The following is an 18,632-nucleotide window of genomic DNA, read 5'->3' as shown; positions in this document are numbered from 1 at the left end:
GGCTACGTACACGGCCATCGCGCTTAGTTTCGTCAACTCGTTCTCCGCTGTTCTCTGCAGTGTCGTTGCGCCGTCCGAGTGTCGTTCACGCGTCAATTTTCTTGCCCTGCAATCAATACCTGCGCTCCGCAGTTCTATACCATCCGAGGGATCTCTTTTGTTTGTCGTATGTCCATCCAGAATCTCAACACATTCGGTGAGTGATAGAAAAACTCTCGCATATCAGTCCCCCTCTTTGCGTATCTTCGAGATTCTTCTCTCTCTTTTCCCCTCTCTCGTCGCGTCCCCGACTGTCCGGTCATATCGTATTTTCTCTGAAAGTGAACGAGAACGATAAAACTGAAGCAATGCTATAATCGGGTACACGCACACAGGGTCGATCAAAATGGCGACGGCGTTGCTCGCGCGCTGCCCCTCTTGCATCATCCCGTGCAATCCGTCAGTCTATCGGCGCATCGTAAAGTTTTTTCCCTTCCTCTTTTTGCAGACCCCTTTGCGGATGCAATTAAGGGTTCTGATGATGACGTCCAGGACGGCCTCGTGCATATAAGGATCCAGCAGCGAAATGGTCGCAAGACCCTAACAACGGTGCAAGGACTCTCCTCGGAATATGACTTGAAGAAAATCGTAAGAGCATGTAAAAAGGTAAGCGAACAACTTTTCCATTGCTCCTTTCTCTTCAACACCTCTGTCCCCTCTTTTCTCTTCTGCCTTCTCTCTTCCTCTTCTCTTTCTCCTCCTCTGTGATTGTGCCTCCTTCCTCTTTGCTATCTCCTACCATACAGCTTAGTCAGGCAGAACTCTAAAAATAGGTCTGATGCAAACACAACATCGTGGTACTCAGCAACAGATGTGGCTTTGCAAATCTACTAGAAATACAGCATTTGAGTGCATCTATAAGCGTGGTTTGACATACAGTCAAGGAGATATTCTTTGTTCTCTCTTGTCTTATCTCTATCCTTTGATTGATGTCATCATCATCAATGATTAGACACATTTTTATAGTTGCTTTGTTAGCTGTACTTAGGTGAATCATAGATACTTTATAGTATATGTTTTGATGTTGATATCTAAAGTTGTCTATTTCTTTCTGTTGTTTTTTTTTTGTTATTTTTTTGTTTGAAAAAAAATTTAAAGTGTTTTGATATATTTGAAGATTTTAACTTATATGAGTTTTATACTTAATGCAAAAGAATAATAGTTACAAAAAATATAAAAAATTTTAAAAAAAGTTTATTTTAACATCAGCAACATCAGCAAAATTTATTTTAACATCAGTACATATGGAAGATTTAACAGTTATTGATAGAAAAAATTAGATATAATTAGTTTATCTAATTTGGATAACTTCTGATATATTCTGAACATATTTAAAGAATAAAAAATAAGAGACTTAGAATTCTTTAAAGCACAGATATTTTAAGAATATAAAAGCTGTTAATAATGTTAGATTTGATTTATTGCTTTGTGTTCACATAGGAGTTTGCCTGCAATGGGACAGTAATAGAACACCCGGAGTACGGGGAGGTGCTGCAGCTGCAGGGGGATCAACGAGAGAATATATGCCAGTGGCTGACGAAGTCCGGCCTGGCAAAGCCTGACCAATTGAAGGTCCATGGTTTTTAAGTCGAGCTAACAGCAAAAAACAAACACCATCGATGCCACAACCTACAACAACAGCAGACAGCTCCGCCCCTCATCAGTACTTCATCATCATCTCAAATTGAATCTGTATATCAATCACTAAACTCGTGGGATATCCCGATTACATTTATCACATCAACATATAAATAATATAAATATATATATACACATACATATATATATATATATATATATTAAACACACGCATATATATTTCAATAATAAAGAAAGAAACGAAGAGGTAAACAGCGAAGGATAAAAGGTGAACAAAATAATAGAAGGGAGAAAGGGAAGGAGATATTACGAAGAAGGGGAGTCCGTATATATAACCGATATATAGGCAATATACTTACTCTCTAATCGGAATCTTTCTCGAGATAAAAAGCAATACGTCACTGTAAGCCTTATGTTAGGTGATAGCAGTCGCTGAAGTAGCAACCTTCGCCTCTCAGCGAGGGACAGATAAAACACCTGATTTTGATAATCGTCGTCGTGGAAGAGGAGGCATAGATGAACGTGCGGTAATTATCACCAGATGGATGTTCGTTCTTGCGTTAGGTAGTATGTACCTGGGCGCGATAGACGTGTTCCGAGAAGGCAACAGAGCCGTAATTGTAGGTTCCCCAATTGGAGTTGACTCTTTCCTTCGTATCCGACACATTTTTACATTTCCTTAAACCTTCTCCTTTTCTTCTTTTTCTATCTTAAGACGATAAAGAAATTTATCTTTTTTATGTTTATGTTGAAATTTTGAATAAAGACATTTCACACTTGTTTTGATTGTAATTGTTGAGTAGTTTATAGGATTGATGATTTTGATTCTTCCTTTAGCAAAGACCTAGCCTTCACCCTGTGCCTCGTCTCTCCCCTCTTTCTTGCTTTCCCCCCTTTTTTAAGGCAGTAATAACTAAAGGACGAATTGTTTTGAAATAATAATGAGAGTTAATGAAGATATGTGGCTGTTTTAGATAAATAAATAAATATATGACTGAAAACTCTGGTCTGGGTGTGTATTTGTCTGAAGTCCCTCGGTCTTGTTTATCCAATTCAATGAAATTGAGATTGCGAAATATCGAACTTGTTAATTACACGAAATTAATAAGCAGTTTCATTAATTCCGATTAACGTAATCGGAAATTTGTGTATCGCTCAGGGTTAGAATTAATTCCATTGTGTCGGCCTATATATTAATAAAACGTTAACCAGAGTTAGTGTGAATTGACTATAATATAATAATAATAGCAGTAAAAGCTTTGAAACTGTCATTAAAAAGATATATTTGTGCAATGCAGCTCGTTAGAGTTATTAGATAAGCTATCGTTTATCGATTTCGTTTGCTATGCTTGCCATAATCACGTTTCGTAGAATCACAGTTTCTTCGAACTGTTATTCCAATGATAAGTACGTTAGCTATAACTACAAAATTTCAATAAATCTGCTTTTATATACATATATAGTTTATACTTTCTATATATATAACTTTTATATAAAAGATATGTAAGATATAAAATAATTAGTAAGTATATGTACACTTAAAAATTACACATTGTTTTTCTCTCATGAGAGAGGATGACGAATAATAATAAGAATTTAAAAAATATTTTGTGAGAAAAAATTACAAGAATAAAACATAAATGTTCTTACAACTTTGTTATTTTGGCCAAAACGTTTGGAACAAAATATTGATTGAAATTTAAAATCAAATTATTTTAATTTAATTACTTTTTAATAATCTCCCTTAAAAAGTGATTTGTTCGAACATTAAGATATAGACTATTTTGATACAGAAGGAATGCATTTTCCAAGCGATTTTCGAAATCGACGCGCGCTCGTGGCGCTCGGTCGTCCGGCGTGGGGGGCGCTGCGACACCGGGGCTGCACGGCGCACTACCACCGGGGCCCAGAATGCACCGCGCGCCACGGCATGTGCCTTTCCGCCATTTTATAGTTTGCTCGAGAGACTGTGTTGAGTTCGATTCTTCCACCTCGGTAAGGAAACATCGTTGTGCGTAACGGCCGCGCGTTGATCCGCTCGGCGCGGTGGGCCGTGGATACGCACAGAGCGGATCGTTACGCGCGTGTTGCGCAGCGTCGCGAATTCGCGTGAGGAACGTGCCAAAAATCTCGCCGCCGCCTGTCTCGCCAGCCGTGTCGGTGCTTGCTGCTGTGTCGCGTTATATTTTACATCGCGCGCACGCGAACGTGTGCGTGCGTGCGAGCGAACGAGCGAACGAGCGAACGGACGGACGGGCGAGCAAACGTGTAAAACGGTCGGTGCCCAGCCGAAGTAGCGACGGATTCGAGCCAGCTTGTAAATCTGACTTTAGTCGATTGGCGTGGCTGAACCAAGTCACAAACGCGCTTACGACGCCCCGCGCGCACACACAACGAGCTGAGAGCGAGAGAGCGAACAACCAAAGTACTTCGGAGAGCTTTAGCTGAGAAACCGATCTGCACGAGGCCGTTTGAGCGAACGAAAGAGCGAACGAGAGAAAAAGAGAGAGAGAGAGAGAGAGAGAGAGAGAGAGAGAGAGCGCGCGAGAGCGAGAGAGCGAGAGAAAGAGATCGAGAGCGAGCGAGCGAACGGACAGACACCTCGTAACGCGATTCAGGGCACATGGGATCATCCGGGCTCGTCTCGAGATGAACCGTGATTTCGGTAACGATCATCCATCCCATCTATCCAACGCATCATCGTCATCGTCATCGATGTTACACGCGGTTTCGGGCCCGAGTGTAGTTTTGTCATCGTGCCGTTTTTTCCTTCTTTACGTTCACTATCACTTTTTCTTTACATTTGTGTGTCTTTTTGCACCGCGCGTTTTAATCCGACTTGTATCGTGCCGACACGTCGTCGTTGTCCTTGTCTTCGTCACCATCTTCATCTCCGTCTACATTGTCGATGTGTCATCTTTGCTATCGTGTTTGTCCTCCATCTCATCACCGTCGTCGTCGTCGTCGTCATCTTCGTCATCATCATCATCATCATCATCATTGTCATTATCATTATCATTCATTATCATCATCGTCATCATCATTATCATTATCATTATCATCATCATCCATCATCCATCATCATCCTCGTCGTCGTCGTCCTCGTCCTCGTTTTCGTCCTCGTCCTCGTCGTGCCATGCTACCGCTATTGTCCGTCGTTGGAAAGCGGCTCGCCGCCGCCGTGTCGTGTCGTGTCGTGTCCCAACCGCGCTATATTTGGCCGATAACGCGTTGCGCACACCGCAACATATTGCGCGTCCTGCCGCGCGGGGATCTTCGTCTGGCGTGTCGCGTGCCTCCCCGAGAGGCCGTCGTCGTGGCACGTAGTCCGACGCTCCCGTTGTCGAGAACCGTCACAAATTTTTTAGCGTGTGACGAGCACACCGTCGCGAGTATCCCGGCCGCGTTATCATATATCACCATGTCCTCCACTACTGTGCATGATACGTTTTCCTATTCCACTAACTACTTCACCATTCAGTCACGTGAAAGCTCGCACACGCGTTGTACACGAGAGATTCGGCTGTATTTCCCTCACGGATTTATCTGCGGTCCATCGAGTAGTAGTGCTTATGTTGCGAGACACATACAGTTCATAGTCGAATAAATCTACTAATTGTTACGTTTCTACGTTTTCTAACACTGTCATCATAGGACTATCAATGTTACACAACAGAAAATTCTAACAAGAACATTTAAGCATAAATGTTGCTTGTGAAATACATATATATTACATATATACATATATATATATATATATATATACATATATATATGTATATATAAATTATATAAAAAATTAGCATAAATGTAACAAGATTGAGTTGTGTAGAAAATAATTCACTTGGATATTCTGCAGAATGATTGGCATTTCTTCAAATGACGGAGAAAAATGGTTGCGATACATTACACTTAGCCAAGTCAAGTTGTGTAAAAGTACTGATTGCACTCAAAGTTGTAACTGAACATCAGATTGATTTTTAAGTTAAACTACGAATATACCGATGCTAGGTAAATCATGTTTTTATGCAATTACTGACATAATTTGCAAAAACATCACATTTAATGTAATAATTAGAATTTACATAATTGCATCAGATTAGGTTAGAATTTCAAATATACCATTCTTGGCAATTACTTGAAATTCGAAGCAACCAAATATTATATAGTAAATTGCACTATAATAATTGCACATAGAATTTTGTTTTTAATTTTTGTACAAAGAAAGTTTATTCTCAGAACATATCTAATCAAGTTTTTTTGTTGGGTCACATTTAGATAAATGTACACAAGTAAAACAATTATAGAAATAAGTTATCTTGACAGAATTTACAAGTATCTGTTTCTGTTTCTTTACAGGGTACGTTTACATGAATGGGGACATCGGGAAGCTGCCTCCAGGGGCGGTCTACCCAGCAACCCCTGAACCTCTGGGTTCACAGGTTGCAGGCGCCATTGGCGGTGGAATGCCTAATATAGATTACGGCGTCATGAACAGTGCGCCAAGTGGCAGCGAACTAATTCTTGATACTGGTGTCGGCAGTCTGGAACCGTCGCCTCAACATCCTCTAGGCATGCACGGAGGCGCAGTTGGATATAGCCCAGGAGATGTAGCAGCTCTGGGTGATGCATCTGCTGCTCCACCATCTGCTTCTGCACCAATGGCCGATTTAAATGTTCCCAGCATACCTTTGGAACAGCTCAAACAGATGCTTTCTTCGCAACTTGAGTATTATTTCTCCAGGTAAGAAAAATATTTTCACACAAAAGATTGTAAAGTAATTTAAAATATGTTCACACATTAATTGTAAAAAAAAACTTATTTTGTCTAACTTTGTAGATATATTTGTAAAAAAATAGATCTCTGATCCTGTACATTGTATTATCGTTACATTGATGTTACATTACTTTATTTGAAATGAAAATACTTTTGACTAGAAAAAGAAGTTAACCTAAAACTATTTATAGCAACACATCTATTTTTTTGGACACATTAAAAAGTAAACAAGTAATCTCACACAAGCTGACAAATATATTAATAAATAATAGATATAAGAAGAATTAATAAACGTAATTATATAACTGTAGTCTATATAGGAAAATTTATATGTATATGTGTGTGTAATATATACATATATTTTGTTTTTCTAAAGTAGAAGATACTTTGAAAGATAGTGTTATATCCTTAATTATTATATAATTTTCTTATAATTAATGTACAAAAATATTTTCTTTTATCAGTATATTTTTTATATATTTGTGTATAATACTTGTGAGCTTTAGTCAGAAGAATTTTGTAAAGTTTCCAGTTGCTACACTGTGCTTTTACTGTCAAAACATGCAACCAGTATGTAAATTGCATAAGCGCGTGTACATATAAGAATATGACGTAATGAGATATGATAACGCGCGTGAAGGATCAATGATAACGTGACGCGGTTACTCTTCTAGGGAAAATCTGTCCAATGATGCCTACTTGTTGTCGCAAATGGACAACGATCAGTATGTGCCGATATGGACAGTAGCGAACTTTAACCAAGTGAAAAAGCTTACAAAGGACATTAAGCTCATAACGGAGGTGCTAAGGGAGTCTCCCAATGTGCAAGTAGACGAGGAGGGGCAGAAAGTTAGACCCAACCATAAACGATGTATTGTGATACTCCGTGAAATACCAGACTCTACTCCTCTGGAAGATGTAAAGGTTTGTGACTGTGGCTGCTTCTTTTTTCATGATTACAAAAACACATTCTTAGTTAATTTGATTTACTAATGCTGTTTTTTTTTTTCTTTTTTTTTTTGCAGAATTTATTTTCCGGAGAGGGATGTCCAAGGGTCGTTTCGTGCGAGTTTGCTCATAATAATTCATGGTATGTGACGTTCGAATCCGACGAAGATGCTCAAAAGGCCTACCGGTTTTTACGTGAGGAAGTTCGAGAATTTCAGGTACGTTGTAACGGAAATCAAATTTTGAGATTTTGTTTGCACAATTTAATACTGGAACAAAATATTTTCTCAATAATTTACACCACATTGTGTAAGATGCATTTTGACTTTTTTTAATCAGGGAAAGCCCATAATGGCGAGAATCAAAGCTAAACCAATGAACAGGCTATCAATAGGTCTACATCAAGTGGCTGGTGTAGGTAGTGTAAAGAATGGCTATAGAACTCCACCCCCTCCTACTGTCTACGATCCAAGCAGTTATACGGCTGGACAGCAACGTTTCCTTTATACCAATGGCACAACCATGCCTCAGACGACTATGCCGGCATACGCGAATCAGGTTCTTTATGTAAGTGTACAAATTCTTTGCATGACAGTTACAGAATTATTTATATAAATTTTTGCGGTCTAAGACAAGGTTTTTAAAATGATTGAAACAAGTAACATTTGATTTTATTTCTTTTTCAGCATCAACCATTTTATCCTGCTGGTATGATGCATTGGGGACCGACTAGTCCCGCCTATTTCGACATGTCCGGCGTTTTTATGAACGGAATCACACCACATAACACATTTACACGTACCAATGCAAGATACAATCAGCGGCACAGGTACGTCACTTAAAACAACTTAATCTGTAATCTGCTTTTTAATTTACTTTATCTACTATTTTTTTTCTTTTTTGGATTTATGGTTTTGCGTAATTAAATTTTGTGATTTTAACAATTTTTTCTTATACAGAAATAGACAGAGAAATGGTTCCGACAGAAGCTGCTTGATTGATCCCACCAATCCCAACAACGGCAGCAACAATCATCATCATCACCACCACCATCATCATCATCATCATCAACCATCGTCCATGCCACCATTGAATAGCCGTAACTCTCACCCTCATATGACCGTTGGTAGCGGTGGCAATAGCAGCGGAAACATGTCGCTGACATCCACGTCCACTTATCACGCTTCGAGCTTACCTCCCTCGAAGCCGCCCTCCTCGTTGTCCTCCTCGTCCTACCAGTCCGGCACAAAGTTCCATTCCTCGTCGTCCGCTGCGTTGTCTGTAGAACACTCGAAGGCAACTTCCTCTTCATCTTCTTTATCTACCGCGCAAGATCAGGACGCAGCGACGATCGAGCCCTCCTCCTCCACCTCTTCCTCCTTGACGCCTTCGTTTCCTCGCAGCCATCGTATCCATCGCAGGACCAAAGATCAGGAGACGAAAGTAGCCGCCGGGAACAACCATTCGCTACCGGCGATCAAGGAATCCTTGCCGGCAAGTAGTGGCAGCAACAGCAGCAACAGCAGCTGTGCTAGCGGCGGACGTAGTAGCGGTGTACAATTCGATCTCGAAGCAGCCGCTTTTCCACCTCTGCCTGGTCTTGACGCTGATCACGGCAAGGCGTCGACCGACATCGTCGGCACAGGCATTACCAATGCTGTTGGCGTTGAGTCCTCGTCGCAGAATCGATTGTCCGATGTTGTCAAAGGCACTGCCAAGCTCAAGACCGTTATCAAGGACAAAGAGAGCGGCAGTCAGCAGCAGCCTCAAGTGCAGCAACAACAGACCGCAACGCTCCCGTCTACGACAGCAAACGTTGCCAGTAGGTCTGCCAGTCCTGGAGCAGCGGGCACAGGAACGGAGATACAGGGAAACACCATTGTGTCAACAAATTCCGCGAATGCCGCGCATGCCCTTAATACGACCAGTAATGACAACGCATCGTCAACTGACACCGTCGCTCTCAGCACTGTCGCGCTTACTCCACCGTCATCTCCTGATAAGTGAGTGGGATTTTTAATTATACGCTCGCTTGGTGTAAACAGTGTCTCGGGCAATTGCGGAGAGTTGAGTTGATTGCGAGTAGAGAAAGAGACCTGTAGTCAGATCAGATTAATGAATTAGTTACCAATTTTTGGAGACTATTACGATTTCTGGAAAAAAGATATTTCTCTCTGACGGATCTTTATCGGACGACGTTTAAATGTTTAGTTTGTCGTGAAAATGTACAATATGAATGTACATTTCATACGAATCTATTTTTAAGATTCTTCTATAATACGTTGTGTGTTCTTTGCTCGTTTAATAGTTGTATGCGCACAAGAAATCAAGAAGTAGAATTCGGTTTTGAATATAATCGTTTAGTTAACTTTTAATTGTGAAAAAAACGACAAACAGCAGTTTTGTTCCAAAGTAAGACGAAACTTTCCGCTCTCCCAACACACATATACGTATATATATATATATATATGTATATATATACACACATATATGCGTATCGCGCAGAGAGTGAAAAGTTCTTGGTTCTTAAATCATTTAAATTTTTTACAAGGTCTTTTTAGTGTAATTTTATTCGTAATTTATTTTGTTATTTTCATTTTATCTTCTCCTAAACCAAGTTCTTCAAATTTGTTTTTGATATAATTAACTAGGGTTTTTTTTGATTAGAAGTGGTAGAGATTGTGTCGTAATATCATATACTTGCAATAAACTATTCTGATTCAATTAAAGTAATTTTCTATGTTCACGTTCGGTTTAGATTTATCTTAAAATCGCATAGTTTGCTATTTTGACAAATCGATCAGGCAATCGCGTAACTACGATTTTTTTCACGCAGTTGCGTTAACACTTTCTTAAGTAAACAAACTTTTTTTCTCTGTGCAGTGCTAGAGAGAGTTGACTTTTCTGTTGCTTTTAGTCTTGCAAATGGTTATCACAGTTTTATTACTTTGTACTTTTCGCACGAGAGGAAAAGTATGTACATTCTTATCTACAGTCTCTTATGTGTTTGTATCTAATCGCTCATTGATACCTGATTTATTAAAAAGAAATACAATATAATGGATTCCATTTACATGAGGAATTCTCTAATAGTCTCTGAACTGTTCCTGAATACATTTGTGTCTTTGGATTTTTATATCCTTGGATCAGTAAACTGTTATATATCGTTGGATCTTTTGATCCATCTCAGTTTTTCATTTTTGATTTCACTTTGCGATTCTTCTTGAATTCTTTTCTAACAACTCTTTATAAAATTTTTACATTTTTCTCGACAAATTTTGCGAGAAACCTACGTTGAAACGATCGCACGAAAATTTCAAGATTCAACGATACGCATTATACATGTCTGTCATAATAGAACTTACATGTTGAATATGTCTTTTGAGAAGTGCGTCGAATTGTGTTTCATTGTTGTTATTGTTTGTTGTTGGCTGCGTTGTATTGCTATCTTGTTTAGTAACGACACGCGTTACTTTTGAAGCAACCTTTTTACGAAATTATCGGACCTGTTTCGTTCCCTCTTCCGAGGAAGGAAAAATCTTTTTTTTTTTTCGAAAGAATATAAAAGTCAGAACTTTCCTTTCTCTCGTCATAGCCTACTCTCAATTAAAAGAACGTTACTAAAAACGTTCTTTCAAGTTACGGGTGTAATCTTATCCGTCTGCATTCTCGCCACTTTTTTTTCTCGGCGAATTGCGCATATCTTGTTTTGGAGAATTCGAACGCCAAGAATCTACGAAATTAAGATTTAAAAAACTACAGGAATGTCAGTCTTACATCAAAGTCTAAGGTTTTTTTTTCGGGAATCCGTAGATATCCTTTTCTATTCTTCTTTATGAAGAATATTAAAAAGTATATTTTTGTTAATCAAGTCTCTTTGACTTTAAAAATGCCAGTGGTCTTCAAGCTGTTAGATTCTTGGCTGTGGTTCTCACTACTTTTTACTTTGATTAACGAATAAACTATTTAGATGTAGTTGTAGTTACTATAATTTGACATCTAATATTTTTATCGTTATTGTGTACCTCTCTCTGATTTAAGATAGTAGACGCGTACTTTTTTGTCATTTGTTCATTAGGGACTTTAGATTTTGTNTTTTTCTTTTTTTCTTTTTTTTTTTTTTTTTTTTTGTAAGAATTCTATAAGCAGAAGGGTTCAGTATAGGTAAAGATTTAAGTTTGTGGTATCATGAATTCTTTTATGCGGTTTTTTTATCTTCATTTTGAGTGTTTAGATTCTTTTATTCCTGGGTCATTGAAAATTGCCGAATATCTCTAATTATTTCGAATAGACTCAGTTGTTCTGCAGTTGGATATACTCAATTTTTGAAGTTAATAGATTATTTTGCATTTCAGTTGTTAGACATTCGAACTTCTGTATCGGAGCATATGGTAGTTGGATACACATATAAAATGACATTCAAGATTCTTGAATGTCATTTAAAATCTTTTATTTCAATTTCATTTACACACACATATATATATATATATATTTTTTTTTTCGCAAAATCTTTTGCAAAAACAAGTCGCAAATCCAGAAGATTAAAAAATTTTGAGTTCAAGGGTTTACTCGACGAAGCTAAAGATATTCCAGGATTTGAAGATTCCGAATTATTTAGCTTGTATTTGAAGTTCTGTAAGGATATTAGAATTGTTACGCAAATCTAAGAACCCGAGCAGACAATGATCGAGGGATCTAAGAATTTATTTCTTTCAATGCTAATATAACTCGCCACGTGTCTCCGATTAAAAAATTTAACATTATACAGCCGTTGTTAACGGACTTGCAACGCGCTCTAGAATGTTTGTATGTGTGTGCGGAAATGTATGCGGCAATAGTGTGGTACGATAATTCTGTTCTTGCCCGTATTATTGCAACAAATAATACAAAGTTAGAAAGAGATACATATATGATATTATTTTTTCAGGGTTTTCTTTAATATACATTACAATTATTTTTGATTATATATTGTCATTATTATAAAAATTTTTAATATTAAGATTATTATTATTATTGTTCAATTTCACAGTTTCAAGTTCACTTTTAAAAACTCTTTGATGATGAAGTTTAACTCATATTTCTAAAGATATTGTTAAGTTGTAATATGGTCAAGTGACTGCCAAATAAACGTAAACATTTGAGAGCATATGGCCTTAGCATGGCACCTGATAATTGTTTTGGTAATGACTATAGTTGCATTGTCACCAATAAATTAGAAATTAATAAATAATATGTATTACTTTGTTGATCATGTTTTGCAATATTACAGAAATCCTTCTTGTTTGCGTATTCCTCGATCGTTCAACGCGGTTTGCACGAGAATAAATTTTGATTATCTGTTTTGAAAATAGTCTAAATATATGTTTTTTCTTGTTTTATTTTTTTATTTACAATTTTTATATATTATATCTCGATTATTTCATTCAATATCTAATCTTTTGTTTTGGATATCTTATAGTTGAATTTTTGTTTAATATCTCTGATTTATCGAATCGCCTGCACAAATTAATTTCCTTATTGTGCATGAATGAAAGTGATATACCGTACAGGATATAACAATGACTAGCGTGCATTTATAACAATTAGCTTATGAAATAAGTATGTGCATGTATGCATGTAAATATCACGTTATAAATTTAGTATGATTAGCGAATTTTTTTATCTGAACTTGTGCACATGTACATCGAGATATAATTGCATAAATTTTTTACATTACGCATGATTTCGCGACGTGAGAGCATTCACTGAGTTTAACGTCTCAGAAGATCCAAGGAGATAAAAATCTAAAGATCTCACGATCGAAGAACCTGAATGTAACTCAAGAATACATATTCCTGAACGTTTAGAAATTCTGTATCTATATTTGAGAAACAAGAATAAAAGGCGGGGAATATCTATTCTTGAGAATCTGAGGAATCCATAAAAAAATCTCTACGGATCCTCGGAGAATCTCACAAGGATAGCTAAGTAAGGATCCAATAAGGATAGCTAAGTAAGCATATGCTGTTAGTCCTTTACTACTGACCATACACCGCTGACAGATCTATAAAGACTGACGACTCGAACATGGTGAACGGTGTGGACGACGCTGTAGTTGCGAGCGCACACCTGCCGTCAGTGGCAACGTCGACGATAACAACGACAGCCACGACAGCGACGACGACGACGACGTCGATGGCAGCAGCAGCAACGATGACGACTGCAGCCGCAACGACGACGGACGATGCTGAACCGATGACCAGGTGCGATTGCAACAACGTCGTTATCGTCCCTCCTCCTACTGCCTCACAGAGCTCCCAATCGCAAACCGGAGTGGCCTCTGCCTTCCCTATAGTAAGTTATTACGTATTAGAGTGAAAAAATTGTACTTTTAAAAAGAAATAGTTATCAAGATACATATCTTAGGTACATAGCATATTATAATTTGATGTCAATATATCAGATCTAAGTTCGATAAATTCTCTTTAAAAACAGAAATCCAAAGATCAATGCTACGAGTTTTCAGAAATAAAAGATTGTTAAATTCCTAAATTTGGATAAATATTACAAGTTTTTTTTTAAAATCAATATATATATAAGATTCTGTGTTTTATTTATTCTGTTTTATAATTGTGTAGAACATAATAAATATTTATCATAATAAATACCGCGTGATATTAATAAGTGTTTCTTTACTACAGGATCTTACGAGGCCAAGCTATGCCCAAGTAGCACAACATTGCCGTGAACTACCTTGTACAAAACACAAAACAGATGAGAGGGATAGAAATGTTTAAAGTTTACACGTAAGTTTATTCTTTTCTGCTTCAAATCACTTCCCCACATAGATTGTGCTAAATGAAGTTATACACGCGGAAAAAAGAGAGCTATTTAAAATATTAAAACTAATTTAATGCTAAAGTTCTGAGAGACTTTTGCGATTCTGCAGTATCGCAATTATATTTTGTATCTATAGACATTTGTCTTTTAATTGACATGAAAATTAAATAAGAACGTGAACGTCCATGTGTATAATTTCTATATTCTGTAGCAACATCTAGCAACTTTATAATATGCTCTTTCATTACTGTCGCGTATTCTCAGATCCTTAAAGCATGGCCTGGATCCTCGGATTTTCCCCAGGTACCCCCAAGATATCTTCCGAACCCCCTTCATGAGATCCATGAACCGATCCTCGAATTGATGTAAGAATGAATCGACCGGAAGCGTCGAAAGTCTTGTTTCTCCATTTTAAAAGCCATCTATAAGAGCGTATGTGTACTGTTCCTTTATGTGCCGTGAAGGTGACAACGGAAGCAAGATACCTAAGCGGTGGAGACGCGGCTTTAAGATATTGCAAAGCAAGGCAGCAAAAAAAAAAAAAAAATGATGCGGATTACCACGCGGGCGACAACGGAGCAAATAAACGACGTTTTAGCTGTGCTATCAACATCATATTGCGATTTTCTTGGAGTCTGAAAATTGGAAATATTGGAGCTCGCCACTGCTTTTCATCTATATCTACCTAACTCCACCGGCACTCCCTTCTTGGACCGACAATGTCACGTGTCGCGGGCTTGAGGAAGAAAGAAACTTTTTACATTGTACAGTGACGTCTCGCCTACGATCAACGATCGATCGATCGACGAATCGATCAAGAAAGAAAGCAAAAAAGAGAGAGGGAGGTGAGAATGAGACAGTGTGTGTATGTGTGCATGTGAGAATGTGCGTGAGATTCACCGTGCGCTATTGTAGCGCACTCGCAGGCGCTATTATTATACAGGGTGATCGGTGAGTCTAGCGGGGTAAGTTTGTTGCTACGAAGATTTGATGATAGGTATATTGCCGATATTTGTAGATCGGCATAGTTATTTTAACTATTACATTTTGCGAAATGCAATTGATTTGGTTGTAGTTTATTCGGAATTGAAAGAATGTGAGGAGTAGAGAGTTTGAAAGAAATTAAATAAAATTAAGAAGCCTGATCTAAACATCTGCATAGAATGTACGAAAAAAGAGAGAGCTCTCTACTCTTTATGATAACAGAAATAGAACTACGGTAAAAAAAAAGCAGATAATACACAATTTCTGGATCGCTAATAACTATCGGGCCGAAACAGATTGAAGGGCCCAAAGAGCAATTGTCTTGTTTGAGGAGATCAAAACATCTATAAAAAGATCGAGCGATTTCGAAAAATATACAAATCTAACAGTGTTGCCACAGGTAAAACAGTGAAATAATCTAAACAATCGCGAAACTAATTAAAGAGCTAGACATTTATCAATCATAAGTCTTTACTAGTTTTTTCAATACAGATACGCAGTTTTGAGTGTGTATCTAATAATGTTTAACAAGCTTTTTTTAGTTTTAAGACTTTGTTCGTAATTGGTAAGAGTTATAGAGACTATAATAACGAATATATATATATAGATCTAAAGACTTTGCAAATCTAAAACTTCTCGAATATACGAGATATACGTAAAATTTTTGAGAATAAAATGCTCGGGGGGTAAAGCGGTAGCGTGTCGTAAACGATAATCGTGTTTTTTTTTGTTTGTCGTACTTTTCTCTCAAAAGCATCAAACACACGACTGCGTGGCTTCCCGATCACCCGGTACATCGCGCAAGAGAAGAGTATTGTTATATATCGCTTTTGGTTCTGTGATTGAGGTATATATTTGTTAGCTTGTAAAAACAAAAACCGCGTTAAAAGAACTAAGATTAATATTAATCTTTTAAAGGGAAAACACCCCTTCCCCCGCTCCTCCTTCGCGCGCGCAGGGCCGTAATGTTATAATCAGGAAAAACACGTGTCTATATAGATATACATTTGTGCCAAAAAACAAAACATTGCTTGACGAAATCTCCCGAGATATGCAACGAAGTGGACACCGAAATCCGCGCCGAATTCTCGCTAAATGTAAAGCAGTGGAATTCCCCGAATAGTTCCTCTTTCTTCCACGTCTCTCGCTCCTTACAAAAAAAAGTAAAAATAAAGAAATAAATGGAGACCGAAGAGAGATCGTGTTTCGCAAACTGAGGAAGCTATGATTTCGTGTATGAGATTGCACGTGGTTTTTAAGGGATGATGGCGTTGATGATAATAATAATGATGATGACGATAATGATGATAATGAGGAGGAGGTGAGGGAGGAGGAAGGTCGAGAATCACATATTTGTATTTTATGCGGCATAGAAAATTTGTTATTGCAAAGAACATCAGCGGTGACCTGCGAAAGTAAGACAAGGATGAAGTCAGATTCTAAATGAGAAGTGATTTTAGAAGATATATTACATGAATTTTTCATACGTGTGTGTTACCTATTTTTGTTACATCTTCCAAGAATTTTTCTTATAAGGATTATACTATATTTTATTAATTAACTTTACTTATAATGGCAATTATCATATTAGTACTATATAAGAAATTAAATTTAAATAATAAGTAGATTTTATTTACAAAAATTGATTTTTCTTTAGTTAGCTCTTATAGAAAACACGTATTGCATCGTGTTTTTACTTTGACAAGTTGCCAAGAAAAGCAACGTGGATATTAGAATTAAATGTAAGTAGATTTATATGTTTACACATTATACGAGTTTTCACATAAAAGAGTTACGTTTGTATTGCTCATCACGATCATTACTCAATCGAACACTTTCGTGTTCTTAACTGGATCTTGCTTCATCCTTGATCGAAAAGTCCTTCGATTCGAGTCCACGGATTTCAGAATTTTCAGGATCTTCCTCCGTAGTTTTGCACTTCGAAGTTAAGAATCCCATCTCGATGTCCTTCGCAATTTCACGCTGATCACCGCGATCTCCGTTTTACTTTTTTTTTTTTTTTTTCCCGACGACGCAAATATCTTCGAGAAACTTCCTAATTTATCGTACGAATTTGTGTATTTTTTTTGCAAGATACAACTATTTCGTTTCTTTCTTTTTTTTTTGTTTTCTTTTTTTGTAACCATGATTTTATCTTTATTACTGAATCAACTCGTGTCTCGTTCTCTCGTCTGTTTTTTTGAACGCAAATCTTCAAAAGACGTCCTAAGAACGGTCTTTTGAAAATTTTGCGTTTGTTTCAGACAAAAGATAATTTCATTCCTTGTGCTCTCCGAGTTCTCGACATCGCAGTCCTATTTTTTCGATTTTAATCTCGTCATTCATTCGTGATTCCGTTTACTCTTCCGTCTCGTTCGCCGCGGTTGTTCGTTGCAGTGCATTGAACGAACGTTTATTCGTTACGACGGTGATCACCGTCGAGTTTCATAGGCCACTAAGAGCGTCGTGCGGACACACTTCCGATTTTACGCGACACTCTCGACCCGCCCCTTTTTGACTAACCGCCCATTATACTCTTCGCTGCGTCGCAATCACATCTTATGCTTTCTACTTATTAATCCTCTGACTGTGAGATGTAAGATTTTGTAAGGATCTTAGAGATCACGCTTTTATTCGGCAAGGAGAGAGAATAAAAAATAAAAGTACGAAATGTGCGTAAGAGAACATATTAATTCGGAGTAGCTAATGTTGCGAGAATCGGGATGACTAATTGAGCACGCATTTAAGTGCCTCAAAGTATGTTGTATATTATTGATTATCGATTACCATTACTAATATTAATTAGAAAGTACCATATTGATTGCTCTATTATATTATTATTATCATTATTATTTTATTATTATTACTATAAGCAGGAGCTTTTGGCTTTAGGTGTTACGATGATGTACCTACACACACACACACACACACACACACACACATACATATATATATACTGAGTAGCGAAAGCAAAGAAAACGAGAGAAAGAGTATAAGAAAGAGAGAAAGTGTGAGAGAAAGAGAGAGAGAACGAAAGATCGCGCATATATACATATATAATATACACACACAGACACACACATGCATATATATATATTTGTTAATGATTACGTGTGCGAGCTCGACGAATTGACGAAATGTAATGAAAAAAACAAAAAAAAAACAAAAAAAAAACAAAAAATAAGAAAAAAACTAAAAATAAAACTGACGAAAAATCGATCTCCTGCAAACAGGATGCAACATGACCATGTTGCGTCGACATGTACCGCTATATTTTGAATTTATAACGCTGCCGTTTCATTTGTCCATTATACACGTGCATACAGACCATACAGGACATTTCAAAATAGGATTGTCAGCTGTTTCTGTTAATATATTGAATTATAAATAAATCAAATAAACACGACGTCGGACAAATCGGCTTTCAAAGAATTATATATCGCGTTAAAAAGACGTTTTCTTGAAT

General features: G+C 37.3%; 2 protein-coding genes across 12 annotated transcripts; both read left to right on the top strand.

Moving 5' to 3' along the window:
• The first annotated feature begins 7 nt into the window (after nucleotides 1-7).
• LOC109852360 (protein translation factor SUI1 homolog) lies at nucleotides 8-2,644 on the top strand. The gene is made up of 3 exons (XM_020423452.1): nucleotides 8-196; nucleotides 488-645; nucleotides 1,480-2,644. The coding sequence occupies exons 1-3, from the start codon at nucleotides 169-171 to the stop codon at nucleotides 1,624-1,626; spliced, it is 333 nt and encodes a 110-aa protein (XP_020279041.1). The 5' UTR covers nucleotides 8-168; the 3' UTR covers nucleotides 1,627-2,644.
• A 910-nt stretch (nucleotides 2,645-3,554) lies between these two features.
• Nucleotides 3,555-18,130, top strand: LOC109852330 (la-related protein CG11505). Of its 11 annotated transcripts, none has more exons than XM_020423389.1 (11): nucleotides 3,555-3,633; nucleotides 5,498-5,649; nucleotides 5,998-6,382; nucleotides 7,090-7,339; nucleotides 7,441-7,581; nucleotides 7,703-7,930; nucleotides 8,050-8,192; nucleotides 8,323-9,366; nucleotides 13,405-13,696; nucleotides 14,044-14,148; nucleotides 14,447-18,130. In XM_020423389.1, the coding sequence occupies exons 2-10, from the start codon at nucleotides 5,643-5,645 to the stop codon at nucleotides 14,137-14,139; spliced, it is 2,586 nt and encodes an 861-aa protein (XP_020278978.1). In that variant the 5' UTR covers nucleotides 3,555-3,633; nucleotides 5,498-5,642; the 3' UTR covers nucleotides 14,140-14,148; nucleotides 14,447-18,130. The 11 variants fall into 11 exon arrangements, 9 of the variants coding, with proteins under 9 accessions (XP_020278978.1, XP_020278980.1, XP_020278975.1 ...); XR_002249994.1 differs by lacking the exons at nucleotides 3,555-3,633; nucleotides 5,498-5,649 and adding an exon at nucleotides 3,721-4,303 and having other exon boundaries at nucleotides 14,486-14,547; nucleotides 14,647-18,130; XR_002249993.1 differs by lacking the exons at nucleotides 3,555-3,633; nucleotides 5,498-5,649 and adding an exon at nucleotides 3,722-4,303 and having other exon boundaries at nucleotides 14,447-14,547; nucleotides 14,647-18,130.
• The last annotated feature ends 502 nt before the right edge of the window (nucleotides 18,131-18,632 follow it).

Source organism: Pseudomyrmex gracilis, unplaced genomic scaffold (assembly GCF_002006095.1).
Source record: "Pseudomyrmex gracilis isolate BER0280 unplaced genomic scaffold, ASM200609v1 scaffold_28, whole genome shotgun sequence".
Taxonomy (NCBI): domain Eukaryota; kingdom Metazoa; phylum Arthropoda; class Insecta; order Hymenoptera; family Formicidae; genus Pseudomyrmex; species Pseudomyrmex gracilis.
This window is presented reverse-complemented; position numbering and strand designations above follow the sequence as displayed.

Excerpts from the sequence above, each read along its gene's own strand:
- LOC109852360 (XM_020423452.1), top strand. The coding sequence starts at position 169 with ATGTCCATCCAGAATCTCAACACATTCG. Across the intron at positions 197-487 it reads CCAGAATCTCAACACATTCG|ACCCCTTTGCGGATGCAATT; the intron begins GTGAGTGATAGA and ends CTCTTTTTGCAG. Across the intron at positions 646-1,479 it reads TCGTAAGAGCATGTAAAAAG|GAGTTTGCCTGCAATGGGAC; the intron begins GTAAGCGAACAA and ends GTGTTCACATAG.
- LOC109852330 (XM_020423386.1), top strand. Across the intron at positions 7,340-7,440 it reads CTCCTCTGGAAGATGTAAAG|AATTTATTTTCCGGAGAGGG; the intron begins GTTTGTGACTGT and ends TTTTTTTTGCAG. Across the intron at positions 7,582-7,702 it reads AGGAAGTTCGAGAATTTCAG|GGAAAGCCCATAATGGCGAG; the intron begins GTACGTTGTAAC and ends TTTTTTAATCAG.